The following is a 27,196-nucleotide window of genomic DNA, read 5'->3' as shown; positions in this document are numbered from 1 at the left end:
TTATATCGATGGCCTGTGCGAAAAAATGAACGATTACCTCGCCAGTCTTTCTCGCTTTTTCACTGTGAGCAATCTACAACTTTCCCCCACTAAGTTTACGGCAACCCTCTTTACCACTTCGACAAAGGAAGTCAAACTACAGATCAAGGTTAAAGTCGATGGCACACCAATTTCGACAGTAAACAACCCCAAACATTTTCTTAATTAGATTTTATAGTTTGCTCTCCTTCTCTGCGCACACAACCGCAATTGCTACTAAAGTTCAAAACTGCAACAAGGTTCTCAAATCGATAGCCGGCAGAACTTGTGGCAAGGAAAAAAAATGTTACTGACGAACATTTAAAACAATTGGCCGACCAGTTCTAAGTTACGCTGCGCCTGTCGCCAAACACTGCTATTAGGACAACCAAGGGATACCTCCTGATGTCTCCCCTACATCGTGAGGCACAGATGCTCCCTGTGAAGCAGCACAACAAACAGCTTCTACTAGGGTACTATTGCAGGTTTCCCCCCTGTATAAACCTGAACCAGGAGGCATATCTTCAACTATTCCGACGATATCCAGGATAAGATTAACCCACAACTACTGGACCGGACAGTGTTTAGACATACGCTAAATTACATTTATCGGAAGATACCTATCACTCCTCGCCCCAGAATGCAGTAGTCGGAGTCCAACCATCATCCACAGCAGATGAAGAGCTCCAGCTACCCCGAGAGACCCGCGTGCGTAACTTTGGCACAATTACGTTCTGGATACTATGGCAGACTAAGCTCCTACTTATTCAGAATTGACCGCGATATACTAAACATACCAGCACCCCGCACAATACTAACCACCTTTTCACATGTCCCATCAAACCTATTCACCTAACACTCCTTTCCTTCTAGACCCAACCTGTCGAAACAGTAGGCCCTTTTCTGGGCCGTTAGATGAGCTAGATCAAGACGACCGGTAACTACAGTGCACTGACAGGGTTTAGTAAGCTGCTACAACAACAACAAACGAAAAAGTAATGGATTTTTTTCCCCCCAAAACTAATATATGCTAGCCACAAGTCACTACATTTTGAGATTTTATGTTAGAGGATACTTTAGTGACTTGAGACAATTCATGTAATCAGTAACTTTTAGTCAAAAACAAAAAGTTCACCACACAAACCGCTGCCATGGCCGCTGTTACGTCAGCTAATCAATCAGCTGATTATCTCAAATTCAATCTTGGCCACACCTCCGAACATTTTTTCAACACGCTAGCTGATTGGGTGTTCAAGTTAGAGATGTACATAAGGACTGCAAGAAAATTTATTAATCGATCCCTTCAAATATTTTTCAGATTACTGAAAATTGTATACTAGATAATCTAATTTTGTAAGTGTTTTATGTGAATTGATCATTACAAATATGTGTTAAAGATTGCAAAGTCGGCAGTGGATTAATATTAGAGTATCCGTTGCGATACATGTACTCATAGGACACAGCTCCTGTTGAAAATCCTAGAGCAATTACAGCAGCCAAAGATGCTGAATGAGTTGGTGCGTGACCACCAATCAGAAGTGCACAGGTTCGAAACCCCGGGCGCAAAATACCAATAAAGTATTTTTTCTAAAGGGTCGCTCACTGACAGACAATGGCAAACCTACGTGAGTATTTCTGCCGTCCGGAGTCGGCATAAAACTGTAGGTTCCTCCATTTGTTGAAGAACATTAAGAAGTGCACCGTAAATTGGAGGAGGAGCTCGGCCAAATACTCAATAAAGAATGTACGCGCCCAAGGATATATAGAGTCAGCGTCAAAAGAAAGCGTACACCACATATTGACAAGTTTGGACCATTTATTTTTTACTTTCAATTATTCTTTATAAAACTATAGTATATATAATATATAGGATACATATATATATATTAGGGCGGGTCGATTTAAAAATCGCTCATTGCTCTGTGAAAATCGTATTCTAGGGATCAAAATAAGAAACTTTGCCGAAGGAACCATACCTCTAAAATAAATTCTGATGTCCCCCAATTTCGAACGAAAAAATCCCACTTTGACCCATTTAGAGTGCTCCAATCGAGTCCAAATGTATGACCGACCCCCACTAACTTTGGACGGCCGATCCACCCATGCCAGTGGCACACCCTCTGGAACTCCCCTGGGGGGTTCCCCATACAATCATTTCAAAATATCACCATTTTTGGCCTTTACATGAGAAAAGAAACTAAAAAGTTCGACCCAAATTGGGGGACATCAGAATTCGTTTTAGAGGTATAGTTCCTTCGGAAAAGTTTCTTATTTTGATCCCTAGAATATGATTTTCACAGAGCAATGGACGATTTTTTTGCCTCCCCACAAATCGACCCGGCCTAATACATATATATATATATATACATATATTACTTCCCATAGCATTCCTGAGTGCTTAGAGCAAACAGACCTACAGCTTCATCGACTATGCCTTATTTCAACCCAATATATATTGATTAATTTAGAAAGGAAAAATAGCTCTCCAGAATTGGTTGCACCCAGCTCATGGCTGTTATTAAAGCAACCTAATCCAGTTTAGATGTGTATGCCCTGCTATCCTGTCTTTCTAGATAAAATTTCTCAAACAATAATTTTACAGAAACCGATTTTTTAAATACACATGTCATCTTTTTAAAATGAGTATATTTTCTCAAAAATTGCATTATATATTATACGAGTATATAGAAATTTTATGTGTTAAGGCTCATAAAGCCATAGTTTTCCAATATTATATGGATCAGGGACTCTGGGTAACCGGTAAGAACCTGATTTATATCACTTCAGCAGCAATCCTGTAACTTTTATGAGGGAATGTATATGCAATAATAACAATCTCCTGGGCAACATACTACTGTGGGCAAAAAGTAAGGTGAATTTATTTGTGAAACTTCGCGGCATCAAAATTTCGCTCTAGTTATTTTTTTCATGAGTTAGCAGCACTGTTAATAACATCTGGGCCAACTTTCATGTGAATGTCATTATCAGTAATACTCGTATATTTACGCTTGTGTTTACCAAACGACCAAGAGTGCATTTTTCGATTTTTACAATGTCTGATTTGATTGAGCAGAGAAGCGCCATCAAATTTTGTTTGCGGAATTAAATTTCGGCTGCGGAAACGTTTGGCATGTTGCAGAAGGCATTTGGTGATTCGACCATGTCGCAGAAAAATATTTATAAGTGGTACAAAGACTTCAAAGAGGGTCGAGAACGTGTTGATGACTTGGAGCGCTCCGGACGACCAGACCGGACGTCAACAGATGACCAACACGTCAATAAAGTGAGAGTTAGTGCTCAAAAATCGTCGGTTGACTGTTAAAGACCTTACTGATATAACAGCAGAAGGATCTGTGAAAACCATTTTGAAAGACCATTTGGGCCTACGAAAAGTCAAATCTCCTTTGGTACCGAAAACTCTCAATTTCTTGGAAAAAAGTCGTCGCGTTGATGTGTGTGAAACAATGCTTTCAGACTATCAGGACAAGCTCAAATGCATCACTACGGGAGATGAGACTTGGATTTATGCTTACGAAACATGAAACTGAAACAACCGACCAATCAAGCGAATATCGTGCTAAAGGCGAGGCCAGACCGAAAATAGCACGTCAAAGTCGTTAAAAAATAAAGGTCATGATGACAGTTTTTTCGATTTTCGTCTTGTGGTGCACTATGAATTCCTTCCACCTGGCCAAACTGTTAATAAGGAATATTATTTGAGCGTTATGCGTCGTTTACGTGAAGCAATTTGTCTAAAAAGACCAGAATTATGGGCCAACAACTCTTGGTTTTTGCATCGCGATAATGCACCGTCTCACACTGCACTCGTTCTTCGTGACCATTTCGCCAAAAATTCCACGCATATCGTTCCGCAACCACCGTATTCGCCTGATTTGGCTCCGGCTGATGGTTATACCGGAAATGGACTATTTGGAATGTTTCGGGAATTGGAAAAATCGTTGGCATAAGTGTATTTCATCGAGAGGGGATTATTTTGAAGGGGATGAAATTGATTTACAAGAATAAATAAAGATTTTTCATTTTACAACCAAATTCACCTTAATTTTTACCCACAGTAGTATAGCTCCATTTCAATACTAGTAGAAAAAAATACTTTCACTATACCTCAACTATTCCAAAGAGCTGCCGGTAATTAAACCAATTATGCCGGTTTCGGTGAACTGCTATTTGAATAGCCAATCCCAATAAATTTATCAATAATTCGTTGACTGGCTGAAAATACTTGAACTGCCACAATAATTACACTTTTCACATGTTCTTGCACACTCATTCAGATTTCTTTTTTATTACAGTTAAATAGTACAGTTTATTCACTATTGTAATGCCTCATTTATTGTTTAAAAGTTTTACAAAGTTTGGTTAACTGGTTTACACGAATGGTTTACAATATATTCTTTGTAGCTAAGTTAGTTTGCATCATATCGCATATTTCAGTATGCACTACGAACTATTTTTTATTATTATTATTGCTGGCTCAATTCCAAGAAAAATTCGATAAATATGTATGTACTTTAATTTTCACTACACTTTTATGGAATTCAGTTTGGGTAATATTGATATTGCATTTTTCTTACTATGGCATATTGGTTGCACTGATTTAATTAAAGCCGCGCCGCAGTGCACTTGCGCTGCACACTAATACAAACAAACATGCACACAATTAAATGGAAAATATATTTTGGTTACATATTTCTGGCCATTGTTTGTTTTTGTTTCTTTGTCTTTATGCATTGTACAGAATTTTATTTTTGCTACTGTTTCTCACTTTCCAAATTTCTTACATTCCATTTGGTTTTTTATATTGGTAGGTACATATACATACATACATATATATGAATGTAACTACAATTGTAAGTAAATGCTAAAAATATACGTATTTCTGTATGGTAGGTAGGTATGTATGTACATAGCTTTATTTGACTTCCGCTTTTCTGTTGAATTTCTTGCAAACTGGCACTTTTCTGCTCTTTTTGAATTGCCTTATTTACAGTTACACTATGAATTAGGTATATATCTAAGAAAATATATAAAAAATAAATAAATAAATAAAAATAAAAACAGTTACGTGTAGGTCGCGCTGTATTTTGTTCGCGGGGTGCTAGGTGAGCAGATATTTTCATACCTACAGAGTTAACATTACTAAATGCGATCTGAGTAACTTCAGAACAGAAAAATTATTGTGTTTACTTATATGTACGTACATGAATCCATCTAAAAAAACTTAATATACAGCTAGGCGCATTTCATTTGAATTCACTATATCATATTAAAGTAGAAAATAACAAACCGATACGATGCTGACTACCTCCTCTCTCTATTTCGCCTATTAGTGCTTTCAATAAATACCTTTTCCAAAATCCTTCCGAGCTATTAATAGTATTAGTGCTACCATTTCATATTTAAAAAAAGAAACACTCATATTTGCTAAAAATTCATTACATAAAAGCAGTTTCATTATATTTTTAAAAGTTCGTTATTTATATTTAGGACTCTAGAATTAATGCCCATGCATAATTTTATTTACTTTTTATTTCCACTGCGCTTTTATATGAATTCCTTACTTCCATATAGTCACATGCCATTATCGCAATTTATTATTTTACTCAGCAGTATTTGTTTCTATCTCCATTAATGTTCTTGGCTTTCATTTTAAAGTTTCTAAACACTTTCGCATTTCTACCTACCTTCACAACACATTCTTTCCCTTAACTTTTTCACTCTTTCATCTTGAGTTTTCTTTTTTGTTTTTGTTTTATTTGTGACTGAAACATTTTTTTTAAATATCAGTTCAAGAGTAACTGTAAAACAGCAACTCTCTTCATACCTTCCTACTCTTTTGCCATCTCCCTGCGATAATATTATATATCCCACTGCCCATTTAATTTGTCTTCTTATCCTTTGGTTCTGTCTCCGCTTGCTCTTGCTGCTCTCCTTCTTCTTCATTTAGTTTGTTTTGTATAACATCGCCATCTGCTGGTGGGTTTGCATTACCGGTAATTGACTCTATTTTTGTTGTCAAAGCCGTTGTTGTTTCTGGTGTAGCGTCGGTGGCATAGATGGAGGCAGAGTTTTCTAGTTTATTATTGGCTAGCAGTTGTTGGCTGGAAATATCAGTTTCACTGATGCTACTCTATATGTGCACGAGAGGGCGTGACGCAAAAAGAGGGGAAAGAGAAAACATTCGTGTGATTAATAATGATTACAGCAACAAAAAGTATTCATTACATTTACATACACTAACTTACTATAAATACTTACAAAGCAATTCAAATTTAAAAAAAAAATACAACTTAAATTTATTCTAAGAATATTTCATCGCTTAATCACATAATTCGAAATTGAGAAAGATTTGGAATGAAAATTTCCAGAAATCTATTACTCTGTACTTTCGGTATTGAGTAAAAATGAATTATTCATTTGAAGCGATGCAAGTTTCCATTACCAGCCGCTGAATAGGCCACACTCGATGTCTAAAAATTTGTTAATTTCGCGTCTTACGAACGAATAGTGCGCAAAGCAACAAATCAGATTATGAATTTTGTGAAAATTGTCAGATGTCAAGGACTAATTAAATATGGAGTATACAGTTTAAAACTAATGTGTGAACTCTAAGCTGACGTTCCGCTACGGTTTCAGTTCGGATACCAAATTATTAATGTGAAGACTTCAAAGAGTAGTTGTCACCTAAAATCAAACATTTGGCTTGTCAGGAAGTATGTTTCTAGAGAACGCATAAAAAGAAAGTCGTGCATTCACTATATGGAGAAAATTAACTTGTACTTTATTATACTAAAATTTAAAACCAGGATTACTATTTATATTTCTGGCCTAACAATTGATAAGTGCACACAGCTGTATTGTTTTTCAATATATTCTCCCATTATTGATCATCAAAAATATGTCAAACTTACCAATGGAAACGTCAGATGGTGCCTGAAAATACTAGAACTCGCCAAGACCGGAAATATAAACAGCAACTCTCGTAAGCCTTTTTATAAATTCTTACTAAAAATCGAGGAATTGGGACGTAAAGTTTGGGGAATTTTTCAAGTTTTTGGATGCAATTTCAAAATTGGATTTATATAGGTTTTGTTGGATAATAAACCATATTTTTATAAAAAAAAACTTAGCATTCAGAAAAAAACAAAGATCGCCGAAATGCTGATATGCTACCATTTTGCGCGCGGTGTACTTAGAAATAGCGAATGCATGTTAGGAAACATTGGTATGAATTTAACGGCAGTAGCACGAAGTTTTATTGTGGGATCTAACAGCCTTGCGAGGGCAAGTTTTAAACGACCTTCGCCAATACATAGTTGCGAATTTACTAAATTACGAATTCAGTAGCCATGCAATTACAAGCTTTCCTAGCTATGTTACTAAGCCTTCCTGGAACATTCTGGACTGCACGCCCAGAACATCCTGATTTCACCTGTGCATGTTGACTTCACTAATAGAAATATAAATTGTAAACCAATATTTAACAATAATACGGCAATACCGCATGCAAATACGGCAAAATATCTAGGAATGACCTTAGATGCTAAGCTGAGATGGAAAGCACATGTCAAGAAAAAACACGAGGAGTTAATTCTTAAATACAAGAAAATGTATTGGCTGTTAGGCCGACATTCTAAACTCTCTATTTATAACAAAATACTTTTATACAACCAAAAACTGAAACCAGTGTGAACATATGGCATATAGCTCTGGGGCTGCACCAGTGAAAGCAACAAAAACATCATTCAACGATTCAAAAATAAAGTACGAGGGGTGCCTTTTATAAGTCGGGATTAGAGAACAAAAACAAATTTGAATCATCGAAAATCACTTTATTGTTTTTCAAAATATTCTCCATGAAGATCTATACACTTTTGCATGCGTTTGAACCAATTGTCGAAGCACTTTTGCCACTCTGAATGAGGTATCTCCAAAACATGCATTCTGAATGCCGCAACCACTTCTTCAGGTGTCGAAAAACGTTGACCTCTCAGTTTGTTTTTTACGTACGGGAATAAAAAGAAGTCATTCGGTGTCAAGTCAGGACTATACGGCGGATGACCCACTAATTCGATGTTTTGGGTGCTCAAAAATGCAGTTGTTTGAGCCGATGTGTGAGAGCTCGCATTGTCCTGGTGAAGAGTGATCCGACTTTGGCGATTGGTTTTCCTAATTTCTTGGAAGACAACTGGCAAACAAATGGTTGTGTACCACTCAGAATTTACTGTTCTGCCTTTTTCTAGTGGTACGGTTGCGACTTGTCCAGTTTTTCCGAAAAAACAGGCGACCATTTGCTTGGAAGTGCTTCGTGCGCGAACAACTTTTGTTGGATTTGGCTCATCTTGAAACACCCATACAGTCGACTGCTGTTTACTTTCGGGCTCATACGCGTAAATCCATGATTCATCACCTGTCACGATGTCATAGACGTGTTTCGAAGCTCCGCGATCGTATTTTTTGAGCATTTCCTTCGACCAATCGACACGAGCCTTTTTTTGAGCGATTGACAAATTGTGTGGGATCCAACGCGAACAAATTTTTTTGACAGTCAAATGCTTATGCAATATTGAATGTATGCTGGTCCCACTAATGCCTAAGATTGTCTCAATCTCACGATAGGTCACATGACGATCTTGCAATATCAGTTCGCGCACAGCATCAATGGTTTTCGGAACAACAACTGAATTTGGACGACCTTCTCGAAATTCGTCTTGGAGTGAACTACGACCACGATTGAATTCACCATACCATCGATAAGCACTGGTCCTTAATGGACATCGTTAGAGCGCCGTGGTACATTCGTAATTGCAATCTACATAAGGATCTTAATATAGACACCATTACGGATATCATAAAAAAATTCGCAAATAAACATAAAGAGAGACTTCAGCAGCACATCAATGGTGAAGCAGCCAAACTACTTGTAACTGATGACCTCACGAGAAGATTAAAAAGGACGAAACCGCATGATCTCTTTTCATAAAATTTTGTCTTTACTTGAGATGTTTTAATTTAATTAAATATATGTAAAATGAACTGGTTATTAGTTTTGTTAACTAGATTGCAATAGTAATAAAAAAAAAATAATAAAAAAAACCTTTTTTCAACACATTTAGCCAAAACCTATTACGATGCTAAAACTACAAAATCGAACAATCTATCTAGTGCAAACAAGAAATATTTGAAAAAATAATGATGAACATTTATGGGTAGAAAGCAAAAATGGCTTTGGGGTTCACACACAAATATTGGATAGTATCTACGTATAAATATTTATTTATTTCAAACTAAAAACAACAAAAAAGTTAAAAGAAATTTTTTGAATTTCGTTCAGCAACCAATTTTATTTTTGAATAAACATTCAAATAAAAAGAAAATGTTTTATTTGTAAATACTAATACGTTTAATTCAAACAATTCAATGACTAATTTCGTGTATTCATTATTTTAATATTAGAACTTAAGAAATTTAAATAACTTAACAATAATTAGTACCTAACATTTTATATAAATATATAATATTAAGTACAATGTTTAACAAAATAGTATAACTTATCGGGTTCTTGGGTTATGAGCTGAAATGTAATCCTGAGCGAAAGAAGGGACAAATTCAGAAAGTGTCGACCAATTTTTTGACAGGAATACCTTTAAATTGACATTAAAAAGTAATTAATGAAAAAAAGCATTTTATTGCTTCAAATTTTGCTTTCAATAAGGCCAAGTCATATACCCAAAATGAGGAGATTAAATATTTTTTTAGTATATTTATTTGATAGTAGTAAGCAAAATGTCAGTTCTACATTATGTATCAGTAAGGTATGAGTGATGAGATGTGGATTCAAGGGCAAAGGTACAGTCTGCCTAAAAGAAACGTGACCACCAGAACTTAGAAACTATTTGACCAATTCGATTCGAACTAACTACATTGTATGGGCTTATAATATTTATTATTTGCAATATATTCAATAAGACGCACGGTCACCACCATTAGATATAATAGCTTCACATCTTCGACTCTTACTTTGCGTTAGTTTCTGCGCAAGTTGTGAAAGTAAGCGACTACAAATCAACCGAATTTGCCATAATTGTTTGGCCGTCCATATTTGTTCTCCGTTGAGTTTTTGATTAACTTTTGCCTAAACATTTTCAATATGATTTGCATCGGACAACTTCGGCTTCGACATTTGGATCATTGTCTTCTTGTTAAATACAAGGTTTGTTGGTTTTTCCAAACATCGACGCAACTGGCATTAATAATGCTACTAATGCTGAGAACTAATAATGCTAATTTTATTCATCAAAACTGCATTTAAATTGGCGGTAAGCACAAATAAACGGCCAAATCATTTTTCGGAGAAGCAGCCACAAACATGAACCTTAAGGGTACCCGGTGGTCTAGAGCACGAAAATTTCACCTATTTTGACGATTTTTTTTTGCCGTTAAAAATTTAAAAAACGATGTTTCAACTTTTCGGGCTTATTAGTACGTTTATTGAGCATACAAACAATTTTTTTTTTTACTTTTGAAACAATATTTATTATCATAAAAATGCCGCTGAAGATGACCCTCTCGAAAAATCGAGCCCGGACGGCGTAGATGATTTCGAGACTTCTACTCATCTGAAACCCAAAATTCAAGAAGATTCTTAATCAGAAAGAGTGCAGTTATGGTCGGAACTAGAACAAATCGAAAAATGAAAAATTGACAAAATGGCGCACTTTTGGAAAAAAGTTCGTAAAATCGGGTTTTTTCACTAGTTTTTTAGTTTAAAAAATAGGAAATTATTTAAATAAAATTATGATTCTACTTCCGACGATAGCGATACATGTTGTGAACAACATATCCATATTTCAAGTGATTCGGTTGAATAGTTTTTTTTGTTTTCATCTCCGCCGTGCCGAAAAAAGTCGTTTCGAGATAAATGAGTTTAAGGTTTGTGGTAGAGGAGCGCGCGGACCACTCTCTACTTAGTTAATGGGCTGTAGAAGCTATAATATTGGGAATTGCCGCATGAAAATTTCACTGTATTTTAAGATGCTATACTTTCGAAATATCGAAAAAACAAAAAAATCGATTTTTTGAAATTTCTAGACCACCAGGTCCCCTTAACTGAATGTTTAACAGAAGGAGGATGTTCGTTGAAGTTGTCGATTATTAGCAGTACACCACGTGCATATTATGTTTCCCCAATTCCATTCTGAATTTTCCTTAGCTACTTTAAGTCTTTTTTAAATGTGTGATATTGAGAGCGGCGAGTTGTTCAATATGCTCCGGAATTTGAGGTCTTCTGCCACTAAACATCCCCGAACCCTGTCTTTGGATACATTAGCACCACTTTTCCTTTAAACTGCTTCAGTTTCACGTAACGATAAGTTCGCCTTTATCACAAACAAATCAATGATCTTCTGAGCCTGCGGAGAAGTATTTTTTTTTTTTTTTTGGCATCGTCCGGGGAAGTCGCCATCATTTTTAACTTTGGTATACCGTTTGCATGGCGGCCGCCGTCGCCGAACGGTTTGGTGTGTGACTACCATTCGGAGTTCAGAGAGAACGCTAATTCGAATCTCGGTGAAACACCGAAATGAAGAAAAAGTTTTTTCTAATAGTGGTCGCCCCTCGTCAGGCAATGGCAAACCTCCGAGTGTATTTTGCCATGAAAAAGCTCCTCATAAAAAATATCTGCCGTTCGGAGTCCTCCACAAATAGGAGGAGGAGCTCGACCAAACAGCCAGAAAGGGTGTGCGCGCCAATTATATAAATGTATACCGTTGCACCCACTTATTTATGAACGTCTTCGACTTCTTCAAATACTTTGCGGCAGACGTGATATTTTTGGACTTTTAAGCTGTGTACAGACGAAAACTGCTTCAAATCGTTTTTCTTACGCGAAATTCATTGATCATCATCACACGCGTTCTTAATTTTTCACAAAATAAATTTGAATTTTGACGGTCACACTTCTATTAGACAAACTGCAAGTTGGAATTTGTGAGTAGGACGTAATATAGTACAATATATTGTACGAGGTTGGATATACAAGGTGGCGAAAAATTAATCACCCTATCACAAGATTAATAATTTTTAAAATGGCTTCGTACGTCTATCGTATTCAATGTTTTTGGACTAGACAGCTGCAGAATACAAGCAATGGAGCGCGTAAGGGCCAAAATAAGGATTTCCATCACTCAAAATCATTTGATGTTTTTTATAAAAAAGTTAGTCCAAAACAAAATTGGATGGTTAAGTTTACACCACCTTGTAGAAAGAGATGAAAAGAAAGAATGAGTTTTTTTTTATTAAATTGATATGTAAAGCAGAATGGATTTGTAAATCAGATATCTACATATGTACATGTTAGTATTTACATATATGGAAGTTCAAAGAATATAATGCGTAATTATATTTCAAGGAAAATTCGATTCCAGTTACAGAAAAATATTTTTTCTGCATATGTCATACGATTATGTATGCCAAATATATATACCAGTATCACACTTATCAATAGAAAAAATCAAAGCCGAAATGGTATGAAAACTAGTCAGTTTTTGGAAAACAAAATATTTTTAAAACCGCCTTTTTTAGAACAATGACTTGCAGTACGATTAAAAAATGCTAATGAAATGTTATGATCGCCCTTGCTATTATTACGATAACTAAATATTCAATTGTTAGTGCTCGGTTCCCTCAAGCCCATAAGTTTCCTTCGCAAACAAAAATGAATTCATACAAATTTTAACTTAGATTAATTAAATTTTCATGTAAAGCTAATATGTAGTGTGATCGATATTAAAGCACCAATACATACAAATTTTAAGTGAATGCCTTTGCACTCAACCATTTCATACTCACTCTCATCATTTTGCGCAATTTCATTGATGTGCCCATGGACTGTAGGCGATAGCGTTCCTTGGCACGTTCTCGTATCTTCTCGGGCACGACCAACAATGTGGTGATAATGTTGCCGCTGAAGAGCAGGAGGAAGAGGGCGCACATTACCGACACCTACAGCATGGAATACAGCAAGAAAAGTGGTTAAGTCAGCAAAATTAAAATGCAAAAAAGGTGTGTATGTAAAGACAAAAGGCAGAAAGTCAACAAGGATTAAATATATGTACAGAGCACGGCAAACAGAAAGGGTGATTGCATGCGAATTAGCCGAATGGATTAATCAATTAGCCAGCAAATCAGGCACAATCAATCAATGCATTATGCCCAGGACGCAACCAAGCACACTTACAGGCATGAGCGCACACACATACATATTGTATGTATGCGCAGATACTCAAATAGGTAGGTTCTTTAAGGTGCTCCACAACCACGTACACAAAGTGTGGATATGCCCGCCAGCCGCTTGCTGTCACTCAAACAGCCACTCAATAAATCACACAGAAGCAAGCACCGACGGACACCTACACATACACAAGTTTCTATTGGTCTTCTTCGCTGATTCTTTTCCACACCCACCCGACGACTTACATGCCATGGCGCTCCTGGCGGATTCGTTGTCAACTTGTACAGCGTCCATGCATTGTATGCTTGGAATGTATAGCCCCCGAATAGGAATGGTAGCAGGAAACTCAGGCCACGCCACATCCACGAGTGGAAACCTTCAATAGTGATATCCATGTTGTGACGTTCACCGAGCGCCTTCAGTCGATATAGCAAACCCTTCTGGTAGCCAAATTGCAAATATTGCACAAGGTCTGGAAGAAAGAAAGAAGGATGCATAACTACACAATTTTTTTTTTTTTTTTTTTTGATGATGAGGATGTTAGGGGTAATGGTGGTGGTGTGTTATAAATAGGTAATAGCAGTACAAATAAATCAGCGCTTTGTAAGTGTGTATACTCGCCTGCGCATTGCACTATAAAGGATAAGGTTGGACAGAATAAATGGCACTGCCGACATGGCAAGACTATTTATGTAAATGTATATGTGCAAATGTAAATTTATATATGCCTCCGTCGCGGCTACTTACTGATATAGACATTGAAGTACATGAATTGTGTGCGGAACAGCTGCCAATGCTCGCCCTGCGGCCACACAAGCAACACACCAGCCGCCACCGTTGATATGAAGTGATGCGCTCGCCACCAGCCTTTAATGCGCGAACCATTAACTTTGAGTATAGATTCACGAATAGTGAGGGTGCAATAATACCAGACTAGCAGAAAAATGTAGGCAAGTTCCAGAGCCCTAGTGATTGAAGAAAAATTCAAATATATTTATGTTTTAAAATGTTTTTTTAAGTTGAATGCAGTTATTAAATTTGTTATATTTTGACTAAATGCAACGTTCAAAAGTATAAAAGGGCTGTCGCTGCACGCGAACGCGTTTGTTAGTAACGAACCGACTAAAACATCCAATTGTAGGTTTAAGGGGGGAGCCTAGTTTATGAGGTCTAAAAATTGCATCTCTTTGCGATTTTTTTTTTTTAAGAAAAGCACTGCAAAGTTTTTTCTATCTTTTAATGAACATTTAAAAAGTACAACAAATTTTTGTACTGTTTAAAATAAGTTGAAAAAAATGTTTAACATAGAAATTAGTAGAGCGCTGCAACGCTGGAGTTTCCAACTGGCGTACAAGATACAGCTCGTAACTATTATCTAAAGCAAAAAAATTCAAATGGATTTCTAATTATCATCATTTTTTATTCTAGATGAACTAAGAAAACTGAGAGAAATTCCAAAATTTCAACTTTTTGGAGGTTTTAAAGAAAAAAATGTCTTTCTATACAAAAAAATTCACTTCAACTTGGTATAAAAAACTTGAAGAATTTTTTTTTATCTATTTTGTTAGTTCAAATAGAAGAGAATTTAATACTGAAGGGAACAAGCTATGATTAATTTCAAAGGTTCATTAGTTTTTTTTCATTCATGTACGCCAATTCAAAGAAATCATAAAAATGAAAAGTCGGGAAAAGAAGATAAATTTTGTACTATAGCTGTCCGGTCACAGCGTAACTACCCAACGCTCGCCTTTGGCTTTGTATCTACGGAAATATTGAGAATTAGGCTCTGTAACTTTGTGTGAATATTCTGAAATATATTAGGAATCGCTTAAAACGAAAAAACAAAAAATTGATTTTTTTGACCTTATAAACCAGGCTCCCCCCTTAATCTTTACCCCTTACAAAGAGCATGAAAACGACATGGAACGATCCTCAAATTCATTTCTATTATGACAAAACTTTTCACGTAATCATTTGTTGTTCGAAAACACCTTAATTATACTATATAATTTTCTCCCTATCCTATCATAAACAGATATGGTAGACAAAAGACACTGTGGACAAAGCCAGGAACATAAATTATTTACACTGCACAAGCTCGAAATTTTGCCGAAAGGTGACTATACTTGAAACCTTCGAAATTTAATGGCGTTAATTAGACGTCCCAAAAATTTTTGAAAAAAGGTTCAGCCTATTCCAATTAGTTGATGGCGATTTCAATCCTCGGCACCGATTTGAAAAATTCACTATATGAAATTAATCTGCAAAATGTAAATACAAGGCGACTGATTTATTAGTGGACCTTTTTTTAGTAAAAAATCACGGACTGCCTCTTAAAATTGGTTCTTAATGATTGCTAGAATTATTAACTTAAATGATTCACCGAAATAGTTATATTCATAAGCCGAATTACGGTATTTTTCCCCTCAAAGAACATCGCTATTTTCATGGCCCAGTATTTACTAACCACAATACTAAATTGTCAACCACAATACTAATGTCATAAACCAAAAATAAAATTATTTTTTAAATTTTCTCCTAAAAATAATTCAAAGTAGTGATTCTTGAATTTTTTTTTCTAGAACAGTTATATGTAATTTTGACGACCCCAAGAAGCTGATTTCACTGAATGATTATAGATATTTATTACAATAAAAGCTGCCTTAGGCGGACATTCACGGTTTCAGTGCCTTTGTCTGGCAATTAGAGACTTATAAGTTAATTTTCTAGACCAAAAGTGCAACAAAATAATTGTGTGTTTTAAGACGTTAAAGAAAAGTATTTTAACAGTATCCGTTGTCTTTTCCCGGCAACTTTTTTTAAGATACATTTACAGACTTCCAGATTACTAAAGTATCTGAGGCTGTCGTTTTCGTTGTTCCTAAAATTCCTGTTCTAACAAGTTGAGCAGGCTAGAGCAGCCACTAAAAACAGGTAGATTAATGACAACACGGCAATCGACTGCAAGGGTGTTCCCAGACGAGCTTAATCGAATAAAAGTTGTGCGCGAATCTGATTGCGTCGCAAATGTACCACTAGAGAATCTTAAAACAATCGATTCTGAATGGTATACAACCATTTATTTGCAGAAATTTTCGGTGAATTAAGGAAAACCAATCGCCGAAGACGAAACATCCTTCACGAAGACAATGCAAGCTTTCACGTATCGGCTTACACAGGAGTTTTTGAGCACTTAAAAGATCACATTAATGGGTCACCTTACAGCTCTGATTTGGTACCTAATGAGGTACCCGAGCTTTAAAAATAAAATGCGAGGTCAACGTTTTTGAACGCCAGTATAAGCTGTTGAAGCTTTGAAACAGTCCGTTTTGGAGTGAGCCACTTCTGAGAGGCAAAATTGTTTTGAAAATTGGTTCAAGTGAATGCAGAAATGTATTAACTTCTAAGGAGAATATCTTGAAAAGCAATAAAGCCATTTTCATTATTATTTTACTGTGTTTTCAATATTGGCAATATTTACATTTATCTGACGCGTGCAATCGGAGATCTCACATTTCCACTGGTTAGTGCGTTATTCATAAACTCTTGCTTTTACAGTGGTTTTGAACTCAATAAATCCTCCAAAGGGTAATGTGATGAAATTCCTAACCAAATCAACAGGTGATATCATACAAAAACCAAAAGCTTGCTTCAATGAGTTTACCGGCTATGTAAACCTTACACAGTGGAAAAATCAACTAACAATACAGAAATAAGCTGGCAACATTTTGCATTGACGTATAAAAAAAATTAATGGCTTTATTTTTGTTATTGCTCAATCTTAATTTTAGTCTAATCTTTTTTCTTTTCTTTTTTGCACAGTGGGGTCGAATTAAATAATTGTGCTGTACTTAATTAAAGTCTAATTTTCCAATATACAAACATGGATTTGTAAAACAAACCCTGATTAAAATGCAGCAAATTTTAAATTTTAAATTCAGTTGTTTCAGAGGACTCGCGCTATGAGCATGATTTAGCTAAGAAAGTGCGAAAGTTAAATAAATGTTACTTTTTCGCCTATTGTATGTTTCATTCTGGTGCTTATAAAATAATTTAAAGCTGAGATAAATAGGGAATTAGCCACGTTTTCATCATTTGCAGCAACATTCAGAAGCTTCTAAGCATGTGATCCAACTATGAGCCAAATATTTAATTTGCGCCCTTTAATGGCGGCCGCCGTAGCCGAATGGGTTGGTGCGTCACTACCATTCGGAACTCACAGAGAGAACGTAGGTTTAAATCTCGGTGAAACACAAAAAACAAAAACAGAAAAACATTTTTCTAACAGCGGTCGCCCCTCCGCAGGCAATGGCAAGCCTCCGAGTGTATTTCTGCCATGAAAAAGCTCCTCATAAAAATATCTGCCGTTCGGAATCGGCTTAAAACTGTAGATCCCTCCATATGTGGAGCAACATCAAAACGCACGCCACAAATAGGAGGAGGAGCTGGGCCAAACACCCAAAAAGGGTGTACGCGCCAATTATACTTTACGTGTCCATCGTTGGAAGTCATATTTATATTTACGGGAATATAACCGAGAGGTCAGAGGTCTCAAAATTCTATGTACTAATGTGGGCAAAAAGTAAGGTGAATTTATTTGTCAAACTTCGCGGGATTAAAATTTCGCTCTAGTTCTTTTTTTTCATGAGTTGGCAGCACTGTTAATAACATTTGGGCCAACTTTCATGTGAATGTCATTATCAGTAATATATTTACGCTTGTGTTTACCAAACGACCAAGAGTGCATTTTTCGATTTTTACAATGTCTGATTTGATTGAGCAGAGAAGTGCCATCAAATTTTGTTTGCGGAATGAAATTTCGGCTGCGGAAACGTTTAGCATGTTGCAGAAGGCATTTGGTGATTCGACCATGTCGCAGAAAAATGTTTATAAGTGGTACAAAGACTTCAAAGAGGGTCGAGAACGTGTTGATGACTGGGAGCGCTCTGGACGACCATCGACGTCAACAGATGACCAACACGTCAATAAAGTGAAGGAGTTAGTGCTCAAAAATCGTCGGTTGGCTGTTAAAGACCTTACTGATATGATCGGAATAATAGAAGGATCTGTGAAAACCATTTTGAAAGACTATTTGGGCCTACGAAAAGTCAAATCTCTTTTGGTACCGAAAACTCTCAATTTCTTGGAAAAAAGTCGTCGCGTTGATGTGTGTGAAACAATGCTTTCAGACTATCAGGACAAGCTCGAATGCATCATTACGGGAGATGAGACTTGGATTTATGCTTACGACCCTGAAACAACCGCCCAATTAAGCGAATATCGTGCTAAAGGCGAGGCCAGACCGAAAAGAGCACGTCAAAATCGTTCAAAAATAAAGGTCATGATGACAGTTTTTTTCGATTTTCGTGGTGTGGTGCACTATGAATTCCTTCCACCTGGCCAAACTGTTAATAAGGAATATTATTTGAGCGTTATGCGTCGTTTACGTGAAGCAATTCGTCTAAAAAGACCAGAATTATGGGCCACCAACTCTTGGTTTTTGCATCACGATAATGCACCGTCTCACACTGCAATCGTTCTTCGTGACCATTTCGCCAAAAATTCCACGCATATCGTTCCGCAACCACCGTATTCGCCTGATTTGGCTCCGTGTGACTTCTGGCTATTCCCAAAACTCAAGAGACCATTCCGGGGAACGCGTTTCGAGTCGATTGAGGAGATAAAAGCTGAATCGAAGAAGGTGCTGATGGCTATACCGGAAATGGACTATTTGGCATGTTTCGGGGATTGGAAAAATCGTTGGCATAAGTGTATTTCATCGAGAGGGGATTATTTTGAAGAAGATGAAATTGATTTACAAGAATAAATAAAGATTTTTCATTTTACAACCAAATTCACCTTAATTTTTGCCCATAGAGTACTATACGAAAAATTATAAATGCCATATCATTTTGATAGTGATAATTTAATTTTCATGTAATTTTTTTTATTTAATGACTTTCTTACGGTTTACTGCAAAACAAATTAAAACTTCATTCTCAAATTTATTTTCTTCCCAAATAGCAAAACAATTTTTTCCTCTTGTTATCAAAACAACTTTTAGCACTTTGAGATAAATAAAGCGCACCCAAAATTAACTGGAAAGAAAATTATAAACAATTTGTAGAACTTCGGTGGCGAACAAATATTGTATTTGGAATGCCATTTGAATGCAATTAGAAAACAATTTGCAAAACTTAATCATAGCAGAGAAATAATTTCTACTGAAATAATTTCGTTTTCGCGTGAAAATTCTTAAATAAATATCTTGAGTGGTAATGGAATGAGAAAACTAAATAGAGCGGGAATAAAAATGCAAAATAAATAACGCCCCTCAAAAGGACAAGCGGGAAAGTTTCAGCAAAGCTAAGGCAAAAGGCATTAATTGACGGAAAATAAGAGCCAAAGAAGAAAGCAAAAAGTCAAAAGTATAGAAATCATTTCGCGTTTTCTGTCAGCCAACGACGACAGAGTGCAGTTCGCAATGATGCGTTAGGCTTCTACACCAATCCATATCCTCCACTCACCTGTAGTTGAATATCAAATTGAGAAACGCCATTAACAGACCAATTACGTTGAGTATTAATTTAAACTTTTCGTAGTCATCTTTGTAGCGAACTTTGTCGTTTCTGTTCAAAATTGATACATTGACATCGCCAAGTATGATCTGTAAGAAAAAAAGAGCATTGGTAGCGGAAAATTAATAAAATTAATGCATAAGCCACGTGGTAAGTGATAAAATATAACAGGATGGCCCATTAGAGTGCAAACTTGAATAAATAAAAAAAGGAACTTGGGGAAATACAAAGTAGTAACGGAGAAAATAAATTGCCATCCAGCGATTAGTCAAACTCCATTGCACCACTCCAACTCCATTAGATGGCCAACATTGTCTAAAGGGTTCCAGAGCAAAAAAGTCGTCCAAATTGTCTTTTTAAATTCCTTGCTGATACCAGTTAAACAAATAATGAATACGAGTAACAAGAGCTATGACTGTCGGAGCGTGACTGCAGAGTTGAGCGCTGGTAAACGATAAACAAACAAAAGGCAAGAGACAAGACTCAAAGGGCAAAGTGTGAATGATGGAAAAAATAAGAATGAGGAAATAAGAAATTGTGGCCGTTAATTGCTATAAAAGGTCAGCGGAAGTTGAGCGAGACGAAGAAAACAGCAAGAGCAAAATGCCAAACAGACCACGTAGCGAATTGAAAGGCAATACAGTGGTTCGCGATTGTCGATTATGAGAGTATTTGATACAAGTTTTGAAAATGTTGAATATTTTAGGCATTTTTTTTTTACTTTTCGATAAAAATTGTCCCAAAATGGTGCGCGTGCTCATAACTTTCCTCCGTAACATAAATCCAACTCAGTCATGTTATTGCAGTAAATATGCTTCAAAACAACAAAGCAAAATATTATCGATCGACCATTGGTAAATCGAAAGAAGAATAGGTACGCTGCCTTTATCTATCGATTTCCTTGTGTCGCTCGGAAAAATTTAAAGCTAATATTGAAATTTCGCTTTAACACATGGCATCACTGCTTCATAGTAAATTTAAAATACCTGTTATATAAAGCTGCGTTATTGGTTGCACAGTCATTTATTTTCATCAAGTGTAAATTTGCGAGGTCACCAAAATAGGTACTTTTCAGATAACTCTATCATTTTAACTAATTACGTAACGTAGACAACGTAGCAAAATAGATAGTTAATTTAACAACAAATAATTAATATGAATTTCGTTCAAAAATGGGTCGTGCGCAACCCTGCACAGTTGGGGAGCGGCGGATTGTTTTTAATGTTCGAAAAAAAAATCGTAAAAATTTATCGCTGAGTTACTTGGACGGTCCAAAAATTTTGTTGTGAATGCCCTTAAGCGCGAAAAATCACAGAACGACGTCGTCAAAAGCCATTACAGCTGAGGGTATGAAAAAATAGTATAGCGTACTTTGGAGCGATGAAACAAAATATCTAGGTGCGCAACTAAGTTCCCGCTGGTAAACAAACGGCTTCGACACATTAGTGATTTTGTTTTGGTATCATATACTTTTAGTTTTGTGATGATGTCTGATTTTGCGCCGAATAATCGTCATTTGCGGGAAGTGTTGATTTTCCGCTTTTAATCCAAAAAAAAACGGCGGGTGAAGCGCATCGAGAGCTACAAAAAGTTTATGGAAATGCTGCTTTAAGTGAAATAACGTGCCGAGATTGGTTCCGTCGCTGCAAAGACGGTGATTTTAATGTTGACGACCGTCCCCGTGAAGGAAGGCCAAAAATCTTCGAAGACGCTCAATTGGAGGCATTGCTCAATGAGGATCCGTGTCTAACGCAAGAAGAGCTTGCTGCAGTATTAGGAATTACCCGCGAATCCATTTTCAAGCTATTGCATGCTTTGGGAATGATTCAGAAACAGGGAACTTGGGTTCCTTATGAGTTAAAACCAAGGGATGTTGAACGTGATTTTTTCGCCTGTGAACAACTGCTCCAGCGGCAAAACAGGAAGGGGTTTCTTCATCGCATCGTGACGGGTGATTAAAAATGGATTCATTACAGGAATCCAAAGAAAAGAAAGTCACGGGGACAACCCGTCATGCTTCTACGTCGTCGCCTCGGCCGAATATTCACGCTGCGAAGGTTATGCTATATATTTGGTGGGACCAAGTTGGTGTTATTTATTATGAACAGTTAAAACCAACTGTTAAAACCCATCACTGGGGATCGGTATCGACTTTAATTGATGCGATTGGGCCGAGCACTGCGCGAGAAGCGGCCGAAATACGCGGAGAGGCATGAAAAAGTGATTCTATAGAATGACAACGCTCGGCTTCACGTTGACAAGCCCGTTAAAACCTATATGGAAACACTGAAATGGGAAATATTCTCCAGATATTGCGCCGTCCAATTATCACTTGCTCCGATCGATAGCACATGGTCTAGCTGACCAGCAGTTCCATTCATATGAAGACATCAAAAAATGGCTTGATCCGTGGATAGCCTCAAAAGATGAACAGTTTTACCGCGACGGTATACGAGATCTACCAGATGATAGGAAAAAGTAATAGCCAGTGACGGTCAATACTTTCAATGATTCACTTGTAACCATTTTTTAGAATAAAGATGTACAAGGTGGCGCAAAAGTAACCTTGCGATGTTTTTTTGGCTGTAATTTAAAAAAAATGAAAAACTTTGATTCTTCTTGTGGATTATTTTTATTTGGTCTTTTAATTTTTTTACATCAAGTCGAGAATATGATGTCATGTAAATGGCCGCCGCCACAGTTGATTGCCATTTGAGCCCTTTTTATGGCATTTTCCATCACTTTGGCCAAAACTTCCGGCGATAGGTCCTCACATTCTTGACGGATATTGTCTTCAAGAGCTGTAAGAGTCTGAGGCTTGTTGACATAAACCCGCGACTTCAAAAAGCCCCACAAAAAGAAGTCTGGAGCGGTCAAATCAGGCGATCTTGCTGGCCAATGCAAATCGCCAAAACGGGAGATTAGGCGCCGGGGAAATGCATCCTTCAGCGTATCGGTTATGGCACGTACAGTGTGTGCCGTTGCACCATCCTGTTGGAACCACATGTTTTCCAATCCCAATTCATCAAGTTGCGGCAAAAAGAACTCGTTGATCATTGCTCTGTAGCGCTCACCATTCACAGTAGCCGTTTGGCCCGTGACGTCTTCGAAGAAAAAAGGTCCGATGACTCCTCCAGCGAAAACAGTACATCATACAGTGACTTTGAACGGGTGTAATGGCTCTTCGTGGATTACACGCGGATTTTCACTGCCCCAGAAGCGTAAATCTTGCTTATTAACGTACCCGCTAAGATAGAAATGGGCCTCATCACTCATAATTATTTTTGATGAAAAATCATCTTCCTCTTGGTGGTGATTAAGGATGGCTTGAACGTATGTTAGACGCGATTGGCGGTCAGCAGCTAACAGCTGATGCACCGTCTGGACTTTGTACGGAAACATCTTCAAATCTTGTACCAAAATTCGGTGTAAAGACCGTCGACTGATACCCATTTGCGTGGCACGTCGTCTGGTCGATGTCGACGGCGCTTCCATGACATCCTCGGCTACAGCAGCAATATTCTCTGCAGAACGGCTACTCCAGCGTCTGCCACGCTTGGCAGCATCTCGTGTTGTGCCAGTCTCTTCGAGGCGAGCGGCTAAACGTCGCAGTGTTTCACCAGTAGGCGTTGGACGGCGAGGAAATCTGCGACGAAATATATTTACGTTTTTGTTTTGGCCATTCTAATGTACATATCTACTTTATTGCTTGTTTTGAAGTGGTTCAATCAAACAAACAACATTGAAGTAACCTTTCAATAACTGTATCTAAATCATTTCGACATTTATCAACTGTTATTGATATGTGATCACACTTAACACATTCATATTTATTCCAGAGATTAGCACCAAGATATCGTTGCCTTGGACATAATATTGTTCCTAATCCTACTGGTTGAAAAACTATGTTTTTAAGTGGCTTTTCCACTAAATCAACTATGCATGTTTGTGTTTTTGTTCATACTTTTATTTGATTTCATTCAATATTTCAGAATTTTTCAATCAGGCCGTCGTTGTGGCCGTGGCACAACCCCGAATTAAGATAAATTTAAATTATTTCCCACGGCCGCTATGGCCCAGCCAACAAATAGAGGCGTTTGATAGAAAGGTCTTGAGACAAGCTATCTAACGACCAACATCTTTTGCGTTCGTATGTACTCGTATATTATGAACCTGCCCTAGCGTTATTGACTAAAACTTAAAACAACTAATTTAGAGATTCGATTTGTAGATATTAAGGCCTTGAGGGTAAACATGTGAGTAGTAAGAGAGTGAGAGATATTTTCCTTTTCAAATAAGCTCATTAATATGCTCGATATTTAATTTCCCCAGCACAATCATCAGCGATTCTCAACACGGTTACGATATTATTTATTGACAGAGGGCGCGCAAGTTACATTCTGTTACTCTGACAGCTTTATTATTTCTCTCTAACTACATATGTTACTTCTCATGTTAAGCTCTCATTTAGTTTTAAGCTAATATTATAATTTTAATCTCAAGATCATTGTTGAATAAAGCACAAGTTCGAGTTAAGATCTGCATTTTATTCACATTACTCGCATGCAAATTATAACAGGCAATAATTCCAGAACCCTGCGCCGCAAATAAATGGTAAATCAGCAGAATAATGTGCTAAATTGTCTTTATCTAAAATTCTCATCAGACTTATGAAACGAATAATATAGGTGTCTCTTTGCCTCAAAGCTCAAGAATATTTTTTAAATGAAATCGTTCTAACTATTAAAAATTATATACAGGGTGGGCCATATAGCGTTTGCTTTTTGAACCACCTATTTTTTTGAGAATGGTAACACAAATGACATGTCAAATGTGTTCATAATTTACTTAAAGGTTTGACATTTACGAAATGGGACGCTGTACGCTTGAACAAAATTGGGAAATATTGAAAACCTATTTCCAAAGTGGTGTCTTCTACTCAAACTATGAGAAATTTGAAAAAAAATTCCAAAAAAAAGATTTCCCAACAAAACAGTTTGTGGATCAATTTGTTAATCGTGTTCGTGAAAGTGGATCATTAATGGATAAAACAACACGTGAACGTGCTCCTACAGTGCGTACACCCGAAAACATTGCTGCTATAGCCGAAAATGTGCGTGAATATCCCAACAACCTCAACTTGTCATCGTTCTCAAGAATAGAACATTTCACGCACTTCTTTGAGGAGAATTTTGCATACAGACCTCGGTATGAAGGCTTAAACAGTTCAATTGGTGCAAGAACTGAAGCTCAATGGGCAGAAATCGTTTGACCGAAGATGAGCATTTTTACCAAAAAATCATCTTTTCTGATGAAGCTCATTTTTACGTCGGTGGCTACGTCAATAAGCAAAATTGTCGGATTTGGGACTCAGAAAATCCACACGTTACTGTAGAGAAGCAAATGCATCCACAACGAGTCACTGTTTAATGCGGTCTTTGGTCGGGCGGCATTATCGGGCCATTTTTTTGGAAAATGAGCGAGGAGCTGCGGTTACAGTAAATGGCGAGCGTTACCGTGACATACTCAACGAGTTTTTGTTTCCAAAAATTTGAAGAGGATGACATGGACGACATTTGGTTTCAACAGGACGGTGCAACTTGTCACACTGCCAAAGTTACACTCGAACTTTTGGCTACCGTTTTTGGGTTGATCGAATGGCCTACTGTAAAGCCAGTCGTGGCAGTCATTTGATCGATATTATTTTTCATTCATAAATGACAATGTTCAATCTTCAAAATAAAAAAAAAAAAGTTTCAAATAATATTGATTAGTTTTTTTTTTATATCCGATTCAAAAAGCAAATTTTACATGGCCCACCCTATATATACTTATATATATATGGTGTAATATATATACAATAAGCATTAAGAAATGAGGATAAATATTTGACTACACAGTTAACAAATCGTATATGCCAAATTCTTACCTTGAGGTACAGACCCGATTGAGCAGGTAATGACTGTTCGATTTCATGAATCTGCGCTTTTCGTTTCAGTGTGTTTTTCTGTAAGTCTTCCACTTTCGCCTTCTCTTCTGGGTTATGAGCTGTTTTGCATCTAAAATTGTAAACAAAATAACGGAAGCATTTAAATTGTAATGTATTCTCATTATATGACAATTTTATTTTTTAATTGGGAAAATAATATGAAATATTATTGAAAATATTTATTAAAATTGGAAGTCAACGGCATAAAATAAATATCGGAATCAATTACATCCAGCAATTTGTATCGGCGGCGAAGCGTGTAAACTCGAGTATGAAATCGTAAAAGGTAATAAAAAAGCCTACAATTGCCAATAATCACTATAATTATTTATATTTGTTGTTCGATACAATTCAATTAGTTGTTACACAACATCTTATCTACCTGCGGTTTTTAATGATTCAACTTAGTCCACGATAAAATTCTAATTTGCAGAAATCGGCCAAAGTGCAAAGAACTTTTTATTGAGATCATTTGAAGAAAGATATCGTATGCGATAAGCAGCAGCGGCAAGTTAACAGCTGACGGTTTTCGGTATTAGATTTAGAATTGGGCTTAGTGTGATTGAAGCCGATAGCTCTTGATTGTAGTTAAAAGTAATAAAGCACAACTTTGCCCTAACCAACAATAAAATTAACGATCACTAACATACATACATACATCTCAGATTTCTGTTATTTTTAATATTTTCAAGTTAAAGTGTGGCAAATTTTTTTAATAAAATCTTATTGAAATAAAGCCGCCATTGAATTAAATTACAAAATTCTACATTTTCCAGGTACAGGTTCAAGAACGTAACAAAATTTAGATGAAAAGTAATGCTTTTTTTTGCAGGTTTCATATGCAATAAATTTATATTGCGGTTAGAAGGTTTTAGTTCGAATGTTTTGCTATACTTAGACACATTTCGAATCGAATGAAACAGAAGGTGTCGAACTTTTACTTCCCATTAGTATAACCCTCAGAAAAATTTTTAAGAAATGGAAAATTCTAAAATTAAATTGCAAATTGCGTGACTACTATTCGGAATTCACAGAGAGAACGTAGGTTCGAATCTCGGTGAAAATTAAGAAACACATTTTTCTAATACCGGTCGCCCCTCGGCAGGCAATGGCAAACCTCCGAGTGTATTTCTGCTATGAAAAAAACTCCTCATAAAAATATCTGCCGTTCGGAGTCGGCTTGAAACTATGGGCCCCTCCATTGGTGGAACAACATCAAGACGCACACCGCAAATAGGACGATGAGCTCGGCCAAACATCCAAAAAAGGGTGTACGCGCCAATTATATATATATATATATATATATATATATATTATATATATATATATATATATGTAAGGCGGGTTGTTAAGCAGAAT

General features: G+C 36.6%; 1 protein-coding gene across 7 annotated transcripts in view; it reads right to left on the bottom strand.

Moving 5' to 3' along the window:
* Positions 1 to 4,292: 4,292 nt before the first annotated feature.
* The window catches only part of LOC129236790 (transmembrane protein 120 homolog), a 56,396-nt gene continuing 33,492 nt past the window's right edge, over positions 4,293 to 27,196 (bottom strand). For 5 of the 7 annotated variants that reach the window (XM_054871023.1, XM_054871020.1, XM_054871025.1 and 2 more), the window contains exons 4-9: positions 25,778 to 25,907; positions 19,798 to 19,937; positions 14,018 to 14,235; positions 13,516 to 13,742; positions 12,889 to 13,041; positions 4,293 to 6,169 (exon numbers count right to left, since the gene is read on the bottom strand). In XM_054871023.1, coding sequence (XP_054726998.1) covers positions 5,918 to 6,169; positions 12,889 to 13,041; positions 13,516 to 13,742; positions 14,018 to 14,235; positions 19,798 to 19,937; positions 25,778 to 25,907 — 1,120 coding nt within the window. In that variant the 3' untranslated portion in view covers positions 4,293 to 5,917. Of the gene's footprint in view, positions 6,170 to 9,460; positions 9,684 to 12,888; positions 13,042 to 13,515; positions 13,743 to 14,017; positions 14,236 to 19,797; positions 19,938 to 25,777; positions 25,908 to 27,196 lie in introns of those variants that run through there. The other 2 variants (XR_008581716.1, XM_054871026.1) reach the window with 2 other exon arrangements.

Source organism: Anastrepha obliqua, chromosome 2 (assembly GCF_027943255.1).
Source record: "Anastrepha obliqua isolate idAnaObli1 chromosome 2, idAnaObli1_1.0, whole genome shotgun sequence".
Taxonomy (NCBI): Eukaryota; Metazoa; Arthropoda; class Insecta; order Diptera; family Tephritidae; genus Anastrepha; species Anastrepha obliqua.
This window is presented reverse-complemented; position numbering and strand designations above follow the sequence as displayed.